The 17,523-nt window shown below is 44.6% G+C and overlaps 1 protein-coding gene across 6 annotated transcripts in view; it reads right to left on the reverse strand.

Moving 5' to 3' along the window:
- Nucleotides 1-17,523, reverse strand: part of ST6GAL2 (ST6 beta-galactoside alpha-2,6-sialyltransferase 2) — an 84,474-nt gene that overhangs the window by 35,968 nt on the left and 30,983 nt on the right. For all 6 annotated transcript variants that reach the window (XM_054547852.2, XM_024242409.3, XM_054547851.2 and 3 more), the window contains exon 2: nt 4,567-5,566. In XM_054547852.2, the coding sequence (XP_054403827.1) occupies nt 4,567-5,509 (943 nt within the window). In that variant the 5' untranslated portion in view covers nt 5,510-5,566. The remainder of the gene's footprint in view (nt 1-4,566; nt 5,567-17,523) is intronic.

The raw sequence follows: 17,523 nt of genomic DNA on the forward strand, positions 1-17,523 counted from the left end.
CTCCCCAGGACCTGTAACCCTCACCTCTTGACGTACTTCCCTCGCACCCTCAAGTCCAGGCTCTGGAGTGATCTCTCTACAGTGACTATCTGCAATGGCTGCACATCATGGGCACAGGGGTGAGAGCTAGTGTTTCTGGAGACCCAGACTGGGGTTTGAATCCAGACTCTGCACATGTGACTGGAGGTACCTTCATTTCCTTATCTGTAAAATGGGAACAAAGTTATCTATCACTTAGGGTTGTAAGGTTTACAACAGTTAGCATATAAAAAGCATTTTGGGTTGGGCACGGTGGCTCACACCCGTAATTCCAGCACTTTGGGAGGCCGAGGTGAGCAGATCACTTGAGGTCACAAGTTCAATACCAGCCTGGCCAACATGGTGAAACCCCATCTCTACTAAAAACACAAAAATTAGCTGGGTATGGTGGCGTGTGCCTGTAATCCCAGCTACTCGGGAGGCTGACACAGGAGAATCTCTTGAGCCTGGGAAGTGGAGGTTGCAGTGAGCCAAGATTGTGCCACTACACTCCAGCCTGGGCAACAGCGGGAGACTCCATATCAAAAAAACTAAAAAACAAACAAAAAAAAAACAAGAGCATTTTGAACAGGGCCTTCTCTGTACTATAAATGGTACCTATGATTTCAATGAAGTGAAGTCTAATTTTCATAGAGTGGCTTGCAAGGGCATCCAGGAAGATGATCTGCCTTCCAAGCCTGCTTCTCTCTTCTGTCCCTACGAGCCCAGGTACTCCCTGTAGCTCTCACCACCTGCACAACATGCTGTTTCTCACTTCCATATGATGCTGGGCCTTCAGCTTGGTCTCTTCTGCCTGGAGAAGAGATTTACAAATCTCTTCTCTCTACCAGCCCTCAGGGGAGTTAGGAATCCATTGTCATTTCTGCCTTGTCAGCCTACATATCTCTCTGTCCTTCTCCAACCCACAACACTGGAATTGTCTGTTTACCACTGAAGTGTGCCGGTATGGATAGTTGAGCCTGTGACCTATTCATTTTTTGTCTAGCACAGGATCTGGTGGAGAGTTGGTGATCAATAAATAATGCTAATTGGATGGGTATATGGACTACTTTCTTCTTTCTTGCTTTTTTAAAAGGTAACAGGACATGTCAAATCTCAAGCCCTCTCCACCACTCTATGCATCCCACCCCCAGTCTCTCCCTCCATGTCCCATTTCCCATGCACTTGCCAGAATTCGAGTTTCAAGTACACAGATCTTGGTTTCCCACATGAAGCCTATTACTGGTGGTTCAGAGCAGACCTTTCTCCTCTGTAACATGTTTGCACATGAATGCTAGTGGCACTGCATAGAAGCAAATTATTATTGCTTATATGCATGGGTGAGAACAGATCATCTTATGGCTCTAGGAAAGAATGATCCAGGTTTCCAAAACAATTAGTTTGTTTTTCAATAACATATTCATAGTGGAAGTGTTTACAACTGCTCTACTTTTCTAACCAAAACCAATTCCATTGTGTGACTCAATTCCAACAGAAGGGTAGGGGGATGGGGGCTACACTGCCAGTGGAGCAAACACCAGGGGGAGCGAAAGGGCAGCCAGTAAGCAAACCTGAGACTGACTGGGTCTCCCTTTGACATCAGCGTGGAGAGGGGTCCTCCTGGCAGAGCGTAGGTAGGGCTGATAAGCACTGATCATCTGAGATACTTTCTAGCTCTGCCTTCAATTTTTCATAAGATCGTGATCTTTGGTAAGTCTTTTGATCTTCATTTAGCCAATTCACAAGTAGATACTTAGGGGCCAACATGAATGTAGCTACAGCATGCCCCCAATATTCTAAGCTGCCTGAAGGAATTTGCTGCCAGAGTTTGTATTCTGCAAGCCATTCATAACTACGTGGGTTTGCTTGCATATATTCAGGTGAACAGGAAGGAGCGAGGTTGGCACCTGGCATGTACACTGCTGATGCTGAGATACCAACTTATACAAATGAAACTTTTTGTTTATACAAATTGAGCCATGCTATGGTTACATGTTCTTAAAATAGTAGATACACAATCTGATCCAAAGGACCCTAGACAAAACAATAAAGAGAATTTTAAAGAAATTTCCAGGCATGTTCTTCAGTTGTGATTCTACAGTTCTAATCATAAAGACTTACACAAGCGCATGCCAAATAAATTAGATTTGGATACTAGAAATTAACAAAGATATAACCGGCATTTCAAGTTTCCCAGAAACATGGACTTCTCAGAGTCTTTCACGCTCTCTTCCAAATTCTCAACAGAGTTTACAAGATTCTGGTCAGGGATATTTACGCAGAAATAAAGAACAAGGGATTGCTCACTGACATGCAAGAGCAATCCAGATCTTCACCTCTGATGCAGAGGTGTTTAAAACAAAACCAAACCGGAAGCAAGTTACTGCCTGCTTCAAGCATAATACTTAAATTCCTTCTCCACATTATTAATATTGGCTCTCAGAAATGAGAAAGAACTGTGGTGTTATTTCACCCCGGGGACCTCTAAACCACTGCTTCTTCTTAATAAATTGCAGGCTGCTCTGCTCTGGCTTTGGCTACAAGCTTATGTGACACATGGACTGTGTTATTATGAGCCTGCTGTAATGTCAGCACAGGGACACAGGGACCCCAGACCTTGATTCCAGACTCACTATCTTGTTTTCTTTTTTAACTTTAAAAATATTTCTCATTCAGCCTCATGCCCAAGGACTTCTGCTGAGCTGAGGTCTGGGCTTCTGAGCCTGCCTACAGTGTGGCTTCACCCTATTCCAAGAGAACTCTGGAACATGGGCCACTATTCAAGGACACAGAACAACTAATGGATCCGCTTAAAATGAAGACAACAAAGATTACTTATTTGCAAAGAGGGAGCAACACTCCCTGAATGTCACTTCCAGACCAGTTATGCCCTAACACCGCCTACTGTGAGAGTGTACAGGACATGAATGTTTTATATCTGGACTTGAGGCTGATGCTGTATTTGATTCACATTTGTTTTACTGCTCCTAGTACAGAATCAAGCACATATTAGGGGCTAAACACATATTTGTCAAATGAATGAGCCTAAAGGGCCAAGCTGCTTGCTGACTGGTGTAGCAATGGAATTAGCCTGGGAATGGGGGGAGTTTTGGGAGCAAAGGGATCTGAAACTGCTGAGGGAGAGCCCAGCTACGGCAACACAAGAGCCTGGGTATCTCTGGCAAGACAGGGTGAGAGTCTGGGGCAGGTGGGGAAATGAATGTGATCCAGTGAAGAAGGGGAATTCTGAGGAGAGCCAGTGCAGGCCCATCTGGTGCAGAACCTACACCACTTTGCAGGAGGAAAATGTATTTGAACCCTGCCATGCCCCCATCAATCAAAAAAGATTAGAACTGGTATTTTACTTGAAAACTAGGAAGAAATAGTGATGGCTAATGTTGTGTGCCATCTTGGCTAGGCCACAGTGCCCAGCTGGTTGGTCAAACACTAGTCTAGATGTTGCTTGGAAGGTGTTTTTAAGATGTGATTAACAGTTAAATTACTAGACTTTGAGAAAAGCAGACGACTCTCAAAACGCAGGTGCACTTCCTCAAGCCAGGTGAATGCATTAAGAACAAAGACTGAAGTTTCCTAAACAAGAAACAACTCTGCCTCAAGACAGCAACACAGAAACTCTGCCTGAGTTTCCCATCTGCTGGGCTGCACTACCTATTTCAGACTTGCCAGCCTTCACGATCATGAGACTCAAGTCCTTAAAATAAATCTTTCTGTCTCTGTATAGACACATATCCTCCTGGTGTGAGTCTCTGGAGAATCCTGACTCATACAGGAGCTGGGAAACAGATGTGCTCCAGGGCTCTTGACAGGGATGTGAAGACAGAGCCTGGCAGGGAGGGAGGAAGCCCAGGTGTTGCATGTTATTTACCATCTTGGAGAAGGTCCCTGGTAGGTGCACTGGCAGTGCCCCAAAGGTTGGATTTGCGCCAACAGTTGAGAGGCCAGAACTTATTCTCCCATGGAAAAGATGTTCCCAACAGCAGCTGGGCTCTTCTCAAAGCCCACAGGAACCAACATTATCTTCATGCACCCTGCTCTTTGGAGCTGACGCCCTGATTGGGCAGCTCCTGCTTTCTTGCCTCCTCCTCTTGTTCCCTTCCCTTATTCCCACTGCAGGAAGGGTTCACCGGGCTTTCAGGGGCCACAGCCTGGGGGCATATCCATGTAGACTGCGGTTTCTATGGGATACAAAGTCTGAACAGTGAGAAGGACGCCGGGGGCAAAGGGCGGTGCTTTCCTTCCACTGCCTACTGGCATCAGCTATGGGGAGGACCCTTCCTGCTCCCTAGCATTCCCCAAATCCCTGCTCTAAGAGTCTCCCGAAGAGTACTTCTGCTGTGACCCCAGACAGACTCATTCTGTGCCAGCAATGGGAAAGCACCTGAACAATCTCCAGCTAATATTAGGAACACCTGGTGGGGAGACCCCAGCTTGCCCCGTCAGAGATCCAGAGGCGCGCGCAGAAAGAATCGGCCCCCAGGGACACACTGGTTCAAGACAGGGCGACCTGGTCCCCCCGCTGAGACCTACCTATTTCCTCGCCCAAGGAAGAGTTGAGGATTGCGCCTGCAGACATGACGACAGCGCAGCTGCGCAGGCCGCGCGGGTGCAGCTGGCTCAGGGGCACGGCGGGCACCAGACGCCGCCAGCCCAGCGCAGAAAAGGGCGCCTCGGTGCCGTCCAGCGTCCGCACGCGCGCGCGGCTCCGCAGCTGGCACAGCAGCTGTGCCCTGCTCAGCCCGGCCTCCCGCTTCCCGCGGAAGTGCACCCCGTGCTTGTTGGCGGTCAGGTAATCCTTCATCGCCTTCTGCAGGCGCGGGTTCAGCATTTTGGAGGAGACGTTCCCCTTCCAGAGCCGGTACAGGAAAGCCCTGGACATGGAGGAATACAGCCTGTCGCCGTCGTCGCCCTCCTCCAACACGTGGCTCCTTCTCTGCCTCCGGTGCCTCTTCTTCACCCGCCTCCTCTGGACCTGTGCAGCAGGAAAAGCCCCCTCCCGCGGGCCTGGCTCCCCGGGGAAAGGGAATCCCAATGTCCCCTGAGTGTGGCTGTGCCACCCTGGCTGACCAGCAGCAAAAAAGTAGTCGTCATCCTCTGGGTAGAAAGCACTTTGAGATTTTCTTCCCACCTGGGATGAAAAAAACTCTTTCTGTTCAAACCCATCTTGGGACGGGGCCCATTTCTGCAGGTCTCCAGGCCCCGCGTGAAACGAACCGGCTGGGTGGACGCGAGGCAGCGCCTGGCGTGCGTCCAGGCCCCCAGGCGGGGAGGGCTCATGCGCGGCGCCCATGATGGCCCGCTGCTTCCCCTGCACCGGCAGGAGCCTCCTGGTTTCCAGGAAGGAGAGGGAGCTGGGCACAGGCTCAGCGGGGTTGCTGTCGGTGAAGTAGATGAAAATCAGCAAAAAGAGGAGCCCCCAAGCGAATATTCCGAAAAGCATTCGTTGTCTCCATTGCTTCAAGTGTGGTTTCATGGCAGGTCTCTGCGGTCAGCACCTTGTGTCTTAAAGCAGATTGGTAGCAGAATGAACCTGAAAAACAGCCAGATGGCAGTTAGCCAACATGGGGCATCTGCTCAGATGCTGCTGGGGACATTCTATCTTGAGCAGTGTTTCTGTAGGTGGTGGGGTGGGGTTGTAGAAGGGACACTGGAAACCAGAATCATCCAGGAGTTTTAGCTAAATCCAGGTGTCATATCTGTCCCCTTCCACCCCCCCCCCCCACCTCCCACCAACCTCTGCAAAACAAGGGATCTCACCATCTCAGGTGAGTCTTTGGAGAGAGGCGATGGATGAGTGTATATTTGCAAAAGCCTCCCCACATGACTCAGGGACACGTCTGCCTTCCCACTTTGATAGACAGTAGTGCCCCTGCCCACAAGTTCCCCCTACTTCTGAGATTATAAAATTCCAATTTGATAAAGCAAAGCCAGAGAGGTAAGCATGGTTTGCCCTCTTTTGTCTGCTTATCAGACCACCAAAAGCTCAGAGCTCATAGATTTTACAGCAGCACTGCTGTGCACTTCTAAGGAGTGACAACCATATCTGATTCTTCCTGTTGTCCCCAGTCTGGAAGGCTGCGTAGAACATACCAGAAGTCCACCGATGGCACTGAATAAAGCAATGCTTCAGTGACTGTGTCTGTGGGTGAATGTTATTTCAGGGTGCCTGTTGTCTTCAACAATGCCCCCAAGACTACCCTCCTACTTCACCCTTACCATGAACTTTTGGTGAGATAAGAGGGAAGTACATTAAAACTTTAAATAGGAGGAGAGATGAGGAGAGAGCTTGCTGATTCCAAATGAGACTCAGAGAAAGGGTAAGGGTAACAAAAGGGGCAGAGATGAAAAGTAAGATACAATGAAAGAGAATGAACCTCTCCTCTGTACAGCATTGCAACTAATATGTATTGCTATGTGGGTAGCACATGGCACTTGATATCAAAGGAAACAATAAAACATTAATAAGAAATGATCCTAACTTCAGGAACTTAAAGTCCTGGAAAGGGAAAATAACCTAAGGTATGTTTGTGGAATAATAACTAAGCTTGCTAGAACTTCAAACTGAGCACCAAACCAAGCACAGGCAGATATTCAATAAATATTGGCTGGGTAAATGATCTGAGCTTGTGTTTGTGTGTGTGTTTTGCAGAGGGCCTTGTGCGTCTGTGGCTATGATGGGTGTTTTGGTGGGGGTGCTGGAAGAAGAAGCAAGACCACTGGAGGAAAACATAATTGGAAAGCTATCCTCTTCCAGCTGTGGAAGGTCTGGAGTGCCTACCTGGATGTCTGGGGCACATGCCGTATAAGAAATAGGAAGAGAGTGAAGTTCTGAGAGCAAAGGAGTTATGCATTGGTTCCATGGGCTTTCAGGAGATTCCTTGGTGGCAAGTAAGGCAGAGAAGTGTGCAGGGAGGCAACACAGACTGCAAGGAAGTCGTTAGTAGAAATCAGATACTCAGCAAGTAGGGTGATTCTGAGGGGAGGGTCTGCCAGGGGAAATGTGTGACCCCCACACTCCTTCCCCAGTACAGGCTGACCAATGCTAAAACACAAAGGCATGTAGGGCATGGCTGTAATACAATGGTGGTGTTTTCACTCAAAAAGATAGGAACTGAAATCGAAATGAATGTTCCTACCTCAATGTGGTCACCTTGGGAAGTCATACAATGTCGCTGGTGGGAAAGGACATGCTAAACTAAGAAAACTACATTCCTTTTGTGGCTCTATGGCAGGTTAAAGGTGGACACAGATTCTTTGACCCTCCACCCAGAGAGAGGCAGGTTCTGTGTCTCCCCCTATTATATAAGGACAGGCTCGATGACTGCTTGGACTAGTAGAATATGGCAGTGGTGATACTATGCCAGTTACCAGGCCCAGGTCTAGCATTTTCCACTTTCTTCCTCTCAGGACATTCACTCTGGGGGAAGCCAGACACCAGTGAAGACATGTCCCTAAGCTTAGCCCAGCATGCATCGAGGAAGCCCAAGCTACGAAAGTCCACATGGAATGAGAGATACCCAGCCAGCCCCAAGCTGTTCCAGCCGTCCCAGCCCAGGCACCAAATGTGAAGCGCAAAGAAGTCATTCTGGATGTCCAGTCTGTTGCACTTTCCGATGACTCCATCTCCAGCCAACATCTGACTGCAACCCCATGGAAGACTGGATAGGAGAGCCGGTCTAGCCCAGTCGGTCAACGGTGAGTGATAATGATAGATTGTTGTTCTAAACCACGAAGTTATTTTTCATTTGTTTTGTTTGAGATATGTATAGATGTGTATAAATACATTTATATACCTATATATGTATTTGTTTTGAATTTTAGATTCAGGGGTACATGTGCAGGCTTGTTACAGGGGCATATTGCATGATGCTGAGTAAACTCCTACATTATAAGGTGATTTGTTACATCAGAAGATCACTGGAAGAGGTTCTAATGGAAATGTTAAATAAGTTCCCAAAATCATCAGTAACATATACAACTATCTTGTACCCATAATAATTAAAAAGAAAAATTAAGCAAAAAAAAAGAAGTCCCAAAAATGCTTCCAACAATTGCAACATTTTCAGATAAGACTCTAGCATCCCAGAGGGATTCTACAAAATGCAACATTCGCTTACATGTATAAATTGTGGCTTTTAAACAGTGTTTGCTTTATTTTGTATTCACATGAGAGCAAGGCTATAGATTTTACATACAGTAATACATCAAACCTACATAGACAGACTATACTTTAACCAAGCCAGAACCACAGATGCCAAGAAGCGAACGTAGAAGAATACCCGCAGTTAGCTTACCATATATACAGGTCTGTGGTTAGCACTTGTTCTGGATTATTTTATTTGGTCTTTCCAGCATCGAATTAGATAGGAAATACTGTCATATCCATTTTCTAGACTAGGGAACTGAGTCCCAGAGCAATTAAATAACTTGCCCAGGACCACAGAGCTAGCAAGCAGCAGATATTACATGCAAATCCATCTGCTTCATCCTATGGCTCACACCTTTCACACTAAGTTCTGATTCCATCTGGTCATACCAACCAAGGCTATATTTTCTAAATTTACACTCCCCAAATACCTGTGGTGAAGGATAATTTCCCCCCAAATTGTCACTGTGTGATATTTTAATATTTCCATTTCTGAATGTCTTGGCATTGTCCAATTGCTATGAAAGTTTCTAAATGCCTGCTCTCAAGTTCTGCAAACATCTTACCAGGAACTGGTAATGAACAGTTGTGGATATGCATTAGTCTGGGCCCACACTTTGAGTAGCACCTCCCACATGATCTGTCTAAGCTGTCTACCCAGGGACAGTGCTTTGAGCTGTAATGACCAACATAAAGGTCTAGAAGCTGTTTCTAATATTTCAAGACTTCTATAAGAAATTGCAAAATTATCCTTAATAGCAGTTATTCTGTTGCATCCCACTGGGTGCACTGCAGTATAATTCTGACACCTGCTACTGAGAGTTAGTGCAGACCCCATGTGTTAAGGGCTCAGGCCTCCAGGACACTGCCCTCGTTTCACAAGCCAGCTGTGTGGATTTGCATGTAATATCTGCTGCTTGCTAGCTCTGTGGTTCTGGGCAAGTTACTCACAAGTTACTCAAAGCCACTCACACTTTTACCTGTTCAACTACCAATCCTCAGACTCTACGACACCCTTCAGGTTTGATAATTTGCTAACATGACTAACAGAAGTCAGGAAAGTACTATATTTATGGCTATGGTTTTATTGTAAAGGATGCACACAGGGTGAGATCTGCGGGAAATGCAGTTCCACCCTCTTCCCCTGTGGAATCTGAGTGTATCACCCTCCCAGCACATCAGTGCGTTCATGAACCAGAAGCTCCAGTGAACCCCAGAATCTAGAGTTGTTATTAGGGTTCCCATTAGATAGGCATGATTGATTAAATCACTGGCCATGTGAGTGAACTTAATCTCCAGTGCCACTCTTCTCCCTGGATGTCGGGCAGCCCAAAGTTCAAAAAGTTCAAACCCTGCAATTTCTTTTTCTTTTTCTTTTTTTTTTGAGGCACAGTCTCGCTGTGTCGCCCAGGCTGGAGTGTGCAGTGGCGCGATCTTGTCTCACGGCAACCTCCGCCAACCGGGTTCAAGCGATTCTCCTGCCTCAGCCTCCTGAAACCCTGCAATTTCATCTGGTTGATCTTTCTGGTGATCAGAGCCCAAGCTGAAGCTATCAGGGGGCACAAAGTGAGTTCCCTCATTAGCAAAATGAAAACAGTCCTATCGCTAAGGAAATTCCAAAGTTTTAGCAGTTCCATGCTGGGAATACCAAGGCTGCAGCAGCTGATTTAAAAGACAGTCTTTTTGTTTCTGACTGGTAGTCACCATTTCCTGGTTTCCCTGCACTGAGCAACAGCTCTGGTGGGCAACTAAAAAATGAGAAATGCAGGTTTCTGATTTCAGCATTTGCTCCAGAAAATATTTTTTAAAAACAGAGGCAAAGATGAGATGTGTGCACAGTGGTGGGAAGTGAAACAACAAAAAGAAAGCTTTGACCTGTTGGGAGGAGCTCAAAATCTCTGGCCTAGAGGGCTTGGGGCTGAGAGCCAGTGCCCCCCACACCAGATAATCTAATATGACCTTGGTTTGATGAGTCAAGAAGCCGCAGGAACTTGACCTGAAAAAGTGAACTTGGGAAATTTCATGGCAGGATTCAAATTATCAGATGTAAAATTAAATAATTCAAATTTAAAATAATTCAAACTTAAAGCTATTGGAACTCAAAATTATCTTGAGCCTTGGGAGGAATGTGGCTATGCAGCCTGCATCAGACAGCTGCAGCTTCTGCCTTTTTGTTCCTGTAAATAATTAGAAAGACCAAGCAGCGCCAGAGATAAGACCCTCTCAGATCATTGCACCTCCTCATGGAATAATAAAGTATTCTTGCTTAAAATGGAACAATCTGTAACCAATCAAACAGCCGTGGCACATATACCTGGTCTTGTATGGAAAATGCTGTGATTCTGCTGGAACTTCTCTGACTCTGCCTATATAATTGAAAGTTTAACTTCTCCATTTTGGAAACACTGACCCCATTCATCTGCAGCTGGTGCTTTCCCAGGTGGCCAGCCTCAAGCTTTGCACTCAAATAAACTCTGTACTTAATCATATTTCCTGAACCTCATTATTTAAGGTTGACACAGATGTAAACTGAAAATAAATTCCTAAGCGCCTCAACTGACCCAACAGACCCCCTCATGGCCAGATGGACCCCAGAGAAACCTGAAAAACTGAATTTCCAGTCATGACTGGAAGAGCGGTCAGACAGGCCTCCATATATTCCCTCTCCCTTTGATATTTGGACACAACTGACCAGGATTAATATTAAAATAGACATCATAAGCTGACCAAACTCTTTGTGGTGATAAGATGCCAAATTCCACCCTGACTCTGGTATAGCATCACGTGACAGTTAGAAGACCCTGAAGGAAATCAAAATATTTTACCCCAAAATATATTTCTTTGACATATTTTGAAATGGCCATGCAAAGCTGTCTTTTGTGGGGGAAATTTGCATTGGTAGAGAATCTCCATTAATGCAGCCTACCTTTCCCCTTCTAGGCCTTTCCTGGACCTAGGAGAGATTAAATGTGAGTGTAACACCTTTAAGGTCCCAAAAGAGACATGTACCATCTATCCTCTCTGAAGGACACTACCTATGAGGCGTCATCTCTATAACAAGAACCTTGGCTTCCACAACCTCTCTTAACTCAAGCATTTATTTCTATTGACTTCAAGCCTTGAGACAAAGCTTAACTCTTTCAACCAACTGCCAATCAGAAAATCTTTGAATGTACCTATGACTTATAAACCCGCATTTCAAAATATCCCACCACTTTAGGCTGAACCAATGCACACCTTTCATGTATTGATTAATGATTTTATCTACAATTCCCGTCTCCCTAAAGTGTGTAAAACCAACCTGTGACCCAATTGCCTCGGGCACACGTTCTCAGGACTTCCTAAGACTGTTCCCTGGGCCATGGTCACTCACATTGGCTCAAGTTTAAATATTTTACAGGGCTTTTGTGTTTTTCTCTGCATCAACACAGACATAGCCTCCATTATATGAAACCGCCTAGTTTCTACCCAGAAGAAACTACCCTTGTTTGTCATGGGGAGATGACATACGGGAAAGGAAGGGAGAAGAATGAGAGGATGTCAGAGGACACACATAAGGAGAAGAAGCACCTGGCAGGATAGAGGGGGCTGCGTCGGTGCCAGGACCCTGTGGCAGAGTTTGCTCTCTCTGCCTGCTGTGCTGGGAAGTAGAAAGAGGCAGGATTTGTGAAGCTCTCTGAGCATCTTTAAAGGAGTATTACAATGCAAAGAATGAAGACTCTTCATTTGGTGGAGCTTAAGTGGCTCCTAAATGCACAGGAATAATAGGAAAGAGTGGATTTGCTGCACTGCCTCAATTTGTGATTAGGTCTCAACTTTTAATAATCCAAAAGCCTCCACTGCAGCCTCTGGAGCTGCAAACCTTCTGCTGCCAATTAAGGGAACATTCTCCAAAATGATTAAGTCTCAAGGCAATGTCAAATCCTCTGCTAGCAAAATGCTACAGAAATCACCATCTGCATCATGGGTCTCAGTCATCAGCATATCTGTAACAAATCCAGGTTACAGAGAGGCAAGGGACGTCATCAATGTTACAGCCCTGGATCATTGTTTTCCTTGAAATAACCATAAGCCTAATAGGAAGGCTTGGCTAAGCAAGAGAAAACACATCTTTTCCTCTGATATAGTATATCTGAAATATTATAATTATACAGCTTAAAGAAAGTCGTCGGTAATACTCACTGCCATATCCCATCATTAGCTGGTGTGATATAAATGACATTGGGGGATATGAGAGGCCCATCAGGCAAATCGTCTGTCCCCAGGCACCAATGGGAAAGTGCTCCTTAATCACACCTTCACATGTGCTTTGTCTACGATGGTTTAAGTGACTGGGGCTGTCGAGTTCTTGCCAGTTTTCCCCTGGGAAGAGCCCTGGCAAGATTATACTCATACTGGATTGGGTGTGACTTTCTTTTCCTTTCCACTGCAATTCTAACATTATTACCCGGCAATGCAAAGGTTTGAATTCCCAGTGGATGTTCTCTGCCTATTTGGACTACTTTTTTCCATTTCCATTCTTTCTCCCTGTTCTCTGCCCTTTCTGGCCAGGCCTCTAGGGAACTTCTATTTTTAGAGGCAAAATCAAAAGTGCCCCACTGCTGGAAATCATGGTGATTGTTCCACTTGCTTAGGAAGGTCAGTACCCGTATCTTAAATACTAATGCCCAAAGACACGAGTCACATTTCTTAGGGATAGTCAAACTAGCACAAAAGAGTGTTTAAATTCTCCTTCAAATTGTTCTGAGAGAAATCACATTTTCCAAAAGGCACAATTTATTACGAGTTGTCAGATGAAACTATGAAATGTAAACACTGCCACAGAGGAACATTACAATGCAGCTTAAGGTTAACGCAGCTAACTTCTTATTTTGTTCAAGGGCAAAGAGAAGTTAATTCTAGGTCTTACCACTTTAACGATGTCCCTCTTAAGCCTTGTGGTTGACAAGCTTTATTGCCCATTTTCTTGACTGGAGAGTGTTTTTCTTTTCTTTTTCTTTTTTTTTTTTTTCACATTTTGATTGATGTGTCTGCTATTAATTGCCAGCTAGCCAGGTCTTCTGTGAGTCTGAGACACACTCACGTCCTTTTTTGTGTCAAAGAGTTGTCTGGACTAATGCTAAGTCTAAGTATTTATTTTAATGTTGAAATAATAAAGAAGATTTAGCATGTGTGCTGTGGTGAGATACTCGTGTATCTTAAGGGCCTTCACGAGTCATTTTCTTCCGAGAATCATTTTTTCTAAAATTAGCTCTTATCACATATCCAAGAAAACATCCAGTCTGCAGCAAAGAGGAAGATACCTCCCTCAGCTGGAATTATTTTATCTCTTAACACCCTTATTGGCACTTTTTACAAATGGGCCCTTCTCTTTTCTTTCTTTGCTTTTGGTAAATGTGAGAAAGTCTCCAGACTGCTAAAGGCAGAACACCAAGGAGGCACTCCCTCATTCATTATCCCTCTAGTTTCTGCCCATTCTTAAGCTAACGTCCAGAAGAACAGAAAGAAAAAGGTCAGCCAGGTCAGCGGAGCCTGTGGTAGCAGGAGGACATCCCCCTCTCTAAGGAGTACAGTCCTGCGGGATTGCCAAGTCCTTGCCTCCTCAGAAGGGCAGCCCCCCTGCAGGCAGTGCCCCCTCCTTGTGACGGCGCTGTTTGACACCAGAATGCATGGAGCAATCCCACCTGCTAGGAAGGGCACTGCTAGGGCTGGCCGACCCAATGACTCGCTTGGTTGAGGCATAAGTTTAAAACACTGGTGGCTGGGCTTCCGGTTAATGTAAAATTCAGATGTTTGAGTAACCCACAATGGGGATGCCTGTAAGGTTCCTGAAGGCGGGGACTACAGCTTATTCATTCTTGTATTCCCACCAACCAACGTGGGCTGGCCTGTGGAAGGTTCCCAATAAATATTGCTGAAATCAATGAATGTCTGAAATTAAGAAAATAAGTGGGGGAAATGTACTGTAATGGCATTGCCTGACCAGGGGCTGTTGGTTGGTTCAGGAGGGGAAGGGTTCCTCATCTACTGTGCTTCTCAGCCTGGCAGAGGTGTCTGGGTGGCTCCAGGCAAAATCATGCTTAGGCTATTGTAGGGTTAGGCCTGAGTCATTAATAGCAGTCGTGGCAGGAGTCAGGGGGCTGGTGGGTGCACGAGCAGCAAAGGTATCCCGGGCTGCCACTGGCCAAATGCCTGTGCTGTGCTGGGCACTGTATCTAGCACCTCACTCACATTGTCTCAATTCCTCATCTCAGTTTAATCTTGACAACAAATTCCTTAGTAAACATTATTAGTCTCCTCAGGCCTATGAAAGCTCCAAGTGGTTCCCTTCTGGTTTACTGTCCCAAAGCCCCTGTCTTTTTTTCACTAGAACAGGAAGCCAGAAAAAATTGCTGGGGTCAACTCAAGCACCAGCCTTAAAATTTTAATAAGATTTATTTTTCCTTTTGGCCACAAAGTACTATGTCTAATTTCACTCCAGCTCCCTACATTTAGCAGAACAAGTGATCCTCTGACATCCGTTATCTTTGTTTGCTGGAGTAAATGCTGTTCCCAGTTAGGCTTTACAATCCATACTTTCGCATGCCCTGCCTTTGTTAGAGATAGCTTAGTCTTCGGACACCTGCCAAGCGGATTTTGCCTAGGCAGAATGGGCTACCAATTTACTAACATTTCCAAAGAGACTACAGGTGTTAGGCCCATGGTTGCAGGGGTTTTCTACCTCAGTAGGAAGGCAAAACAGTTCTGCCTTTGCTGTTGCATGGTCCCAGGACTGCTGAATAAATGACAAGCAATATGGATTAAAGTAAGCCTGGAAGGCTTCAAAGAAGAGGAGGTCCAGAGCTAGACATCGAAGGATGCATGGGTATGGAGGAGAATCAGTGATTTCAAGCCAGTGGAATGCCTGGGCCCAGTGTGCCAGGGATGAGAATGTGTATGCTGGACAGACTCATGATGAGCTAGGGCTGGACAAGGGTGAGTTGCTCTTAGAAGATGATACCATTATCTTTCTGGGTCAGGTCATTCCAGCAGTACAGGGTTTTTGCTCAAGAGACAGGGCAGATGGGAACTAGTTTAAAAGGCAAAGATCCACATATGTGAGCCACTCTGGGCAGCTCCCAGTTGAGGAAGAGGGAGGTGGAAATGATTCCAGACGTCTATCAGTGATTGTGCAGAGACACAACACAAGCTGCCTACTAGTTAGGGTCTGCTGGCTTCCAGAAACAGCATTCATCTGCTTTGGACTCAGTGGCCTGTTTGTTTTACAATAATTAGCATTCAAATATTTATACTTCATACCAGAAATGTGCCAAGGCTCATGACTGGAGCTGTAAATTCCCTTCAGTCCTGATGGCTAATACTAAGAAGATGGAAGATGTATACCTGCCATTGAGACTTGAAAGGTTAGGTGAACTCCTAAAATGTGCAGTGGGCTTTGAGGTAAAAGCACAGGTGGCCAGCAGGTGGCTTTTACAAGGAGGCTTCTGTACCAGCAGAGGCCACATTTCTTTCAGCGGGTGTTACAGAGTGAGATAGATAATGCCACCTATTCTGAGGAGTAAAGGCCATGCACAGTTGACCAGAAAGCCCTGTTGGCAGCTGCATAATTTTGGATAAGCCTTGATTTCAGATAAGCCTCAATTTCATTAAATATGAGTTGTAAGATCATCACTGCTTTATGAGATGAATGAATAAAGTAACGTGCTTAGCACTGTGCCTGGCCCAAAAAGAGAGCACAATAAATATTTTTCAGTCCAAGTTTTGAAATTCTGTAAAAGTGGAAAAGGTGGCATAACATGCATGGATTTCACTGTATATTAGTGTATTGTATTGTATGATATTACCATATATTATACTAAATAATTTAATATCTATTACATACAGTAATTTAATTTATATGTTACATTATATGTATTATAATATACTGTATTGGTGCCGTGTGTATAAACTTGATGGTTTACCAGGAGGCACCTCTCTTTAACTGACCATAAACTGACATGCCCCAGTTTGGATAAACACGAGTGTCTAACTCAAGCTAATAAGCACAGAATAAGGCCTGCCTAAATAAAGACCTCTCTCTAGTGTCTCAGTCATAAAAAGTAACCCTGTCAGGGACTGAATACCTGATAAATGTCTTCTAATGGGTTCACTGTGTTAATCAGCTTATTATAATTTATGCTGCTATGATTCAGCAAATATTTATGAAGTCTATCATAAGGTGGCAGATATAGCACATGATACCTTGCCCTTGGAGAAGTGACTTCATTCTTGGGAAGTATTTAAATTCTTGAGTAACAAGCGTGAACGAAAGGATACTATAGATTCAAATTCCAGAATCTCTCTTCAGTCCAGATCAGTGAGGCCTCTCACAAGAACCCAGGCAAGAAAGGGTGCTTAGGGGCACCCATTCAGAGGACTGCAAAGGACCCACATGGCATTTGTTTCTCTCTTTGGAAATGGTGTTTTATGTGGTAAGAGCTACTCTTAAAAAGATAAAGCAAAGCTAAATCTCTTAGCTCCATCTCTGTGGGTAAACTTCCTGTGTAACAGTTGAGAGAAAAATAGAGGCCGCAAAACAAACATACAGAACTGGGCCATTTATGTAAAATGTTTAAACACATAATATAAACCACCTGGTAGCTACCTCTGAGGAGGGAAGAAAGGGGTTTGGATGAGTGAGAGAGGGGATGCCTGCTTCATTACTAAAGTATTCCTTCCTTATAAAGAAAAAATTGGAAGTAAATATGGCAAAATATTAATATGTGTTACATCTAGGTATATAAACTCTTATTATATTTGTTTTTCTATTTTACCACATATTTAAAGCATTTAATAATTTTAAACAATAAAAATTTTTAAAAATAAAGTTGTAATAAAAGTTGTAAAAAGTTCTAAAATATGAGAAATCATTTATATTTACATCTCTGTTTCCAAATCAATCCCCTTAGGTGACAATTCTTGCTGATCTGGTAACACAAAACATACATCTAACATTTTACACTGAACTCAGATTTAGTTAAAGCTTTCTTCTGGTCTTGACATGACCAGTCAAGACAAGAATTACTGAATGCTATAATAGTTTATGAAAGCTTCACAGAGTGCTGAGCTTCTGGTGGAACAAGGATTACAATCGTGACTTCTACTATCCACGTAAGCTTGGGCAGGTTTCTTTACCTCTTTGCACCTTGGCTGCATCTTCTGTAAAATGAAGAGCATCCCACCTCACAGAGTTGTCATAGAATAACATATTTTAAAAGAGAAAATGCAAATAAAGTATAACTCCCATAAACAATAGATATGTAAAAATCCCAGCTCTGCTGTGTGCCTGCAGGCTGAGCTAA

This window comes from Pongo abelii, chromosome 12 (assembly GCF_028885655.2).
Source record: "Pongo abelii isolate AG06213 chromosome 12, NHGRI_mPonAbe1-v2.0_pri, whole genome shotgun sequence".
Classification (NCBI taxonomy): Eukaryota; Metazoa; Chordata; class Mammalia; order Primates; family Hominidae; genus Pongo; species Pongo abelii.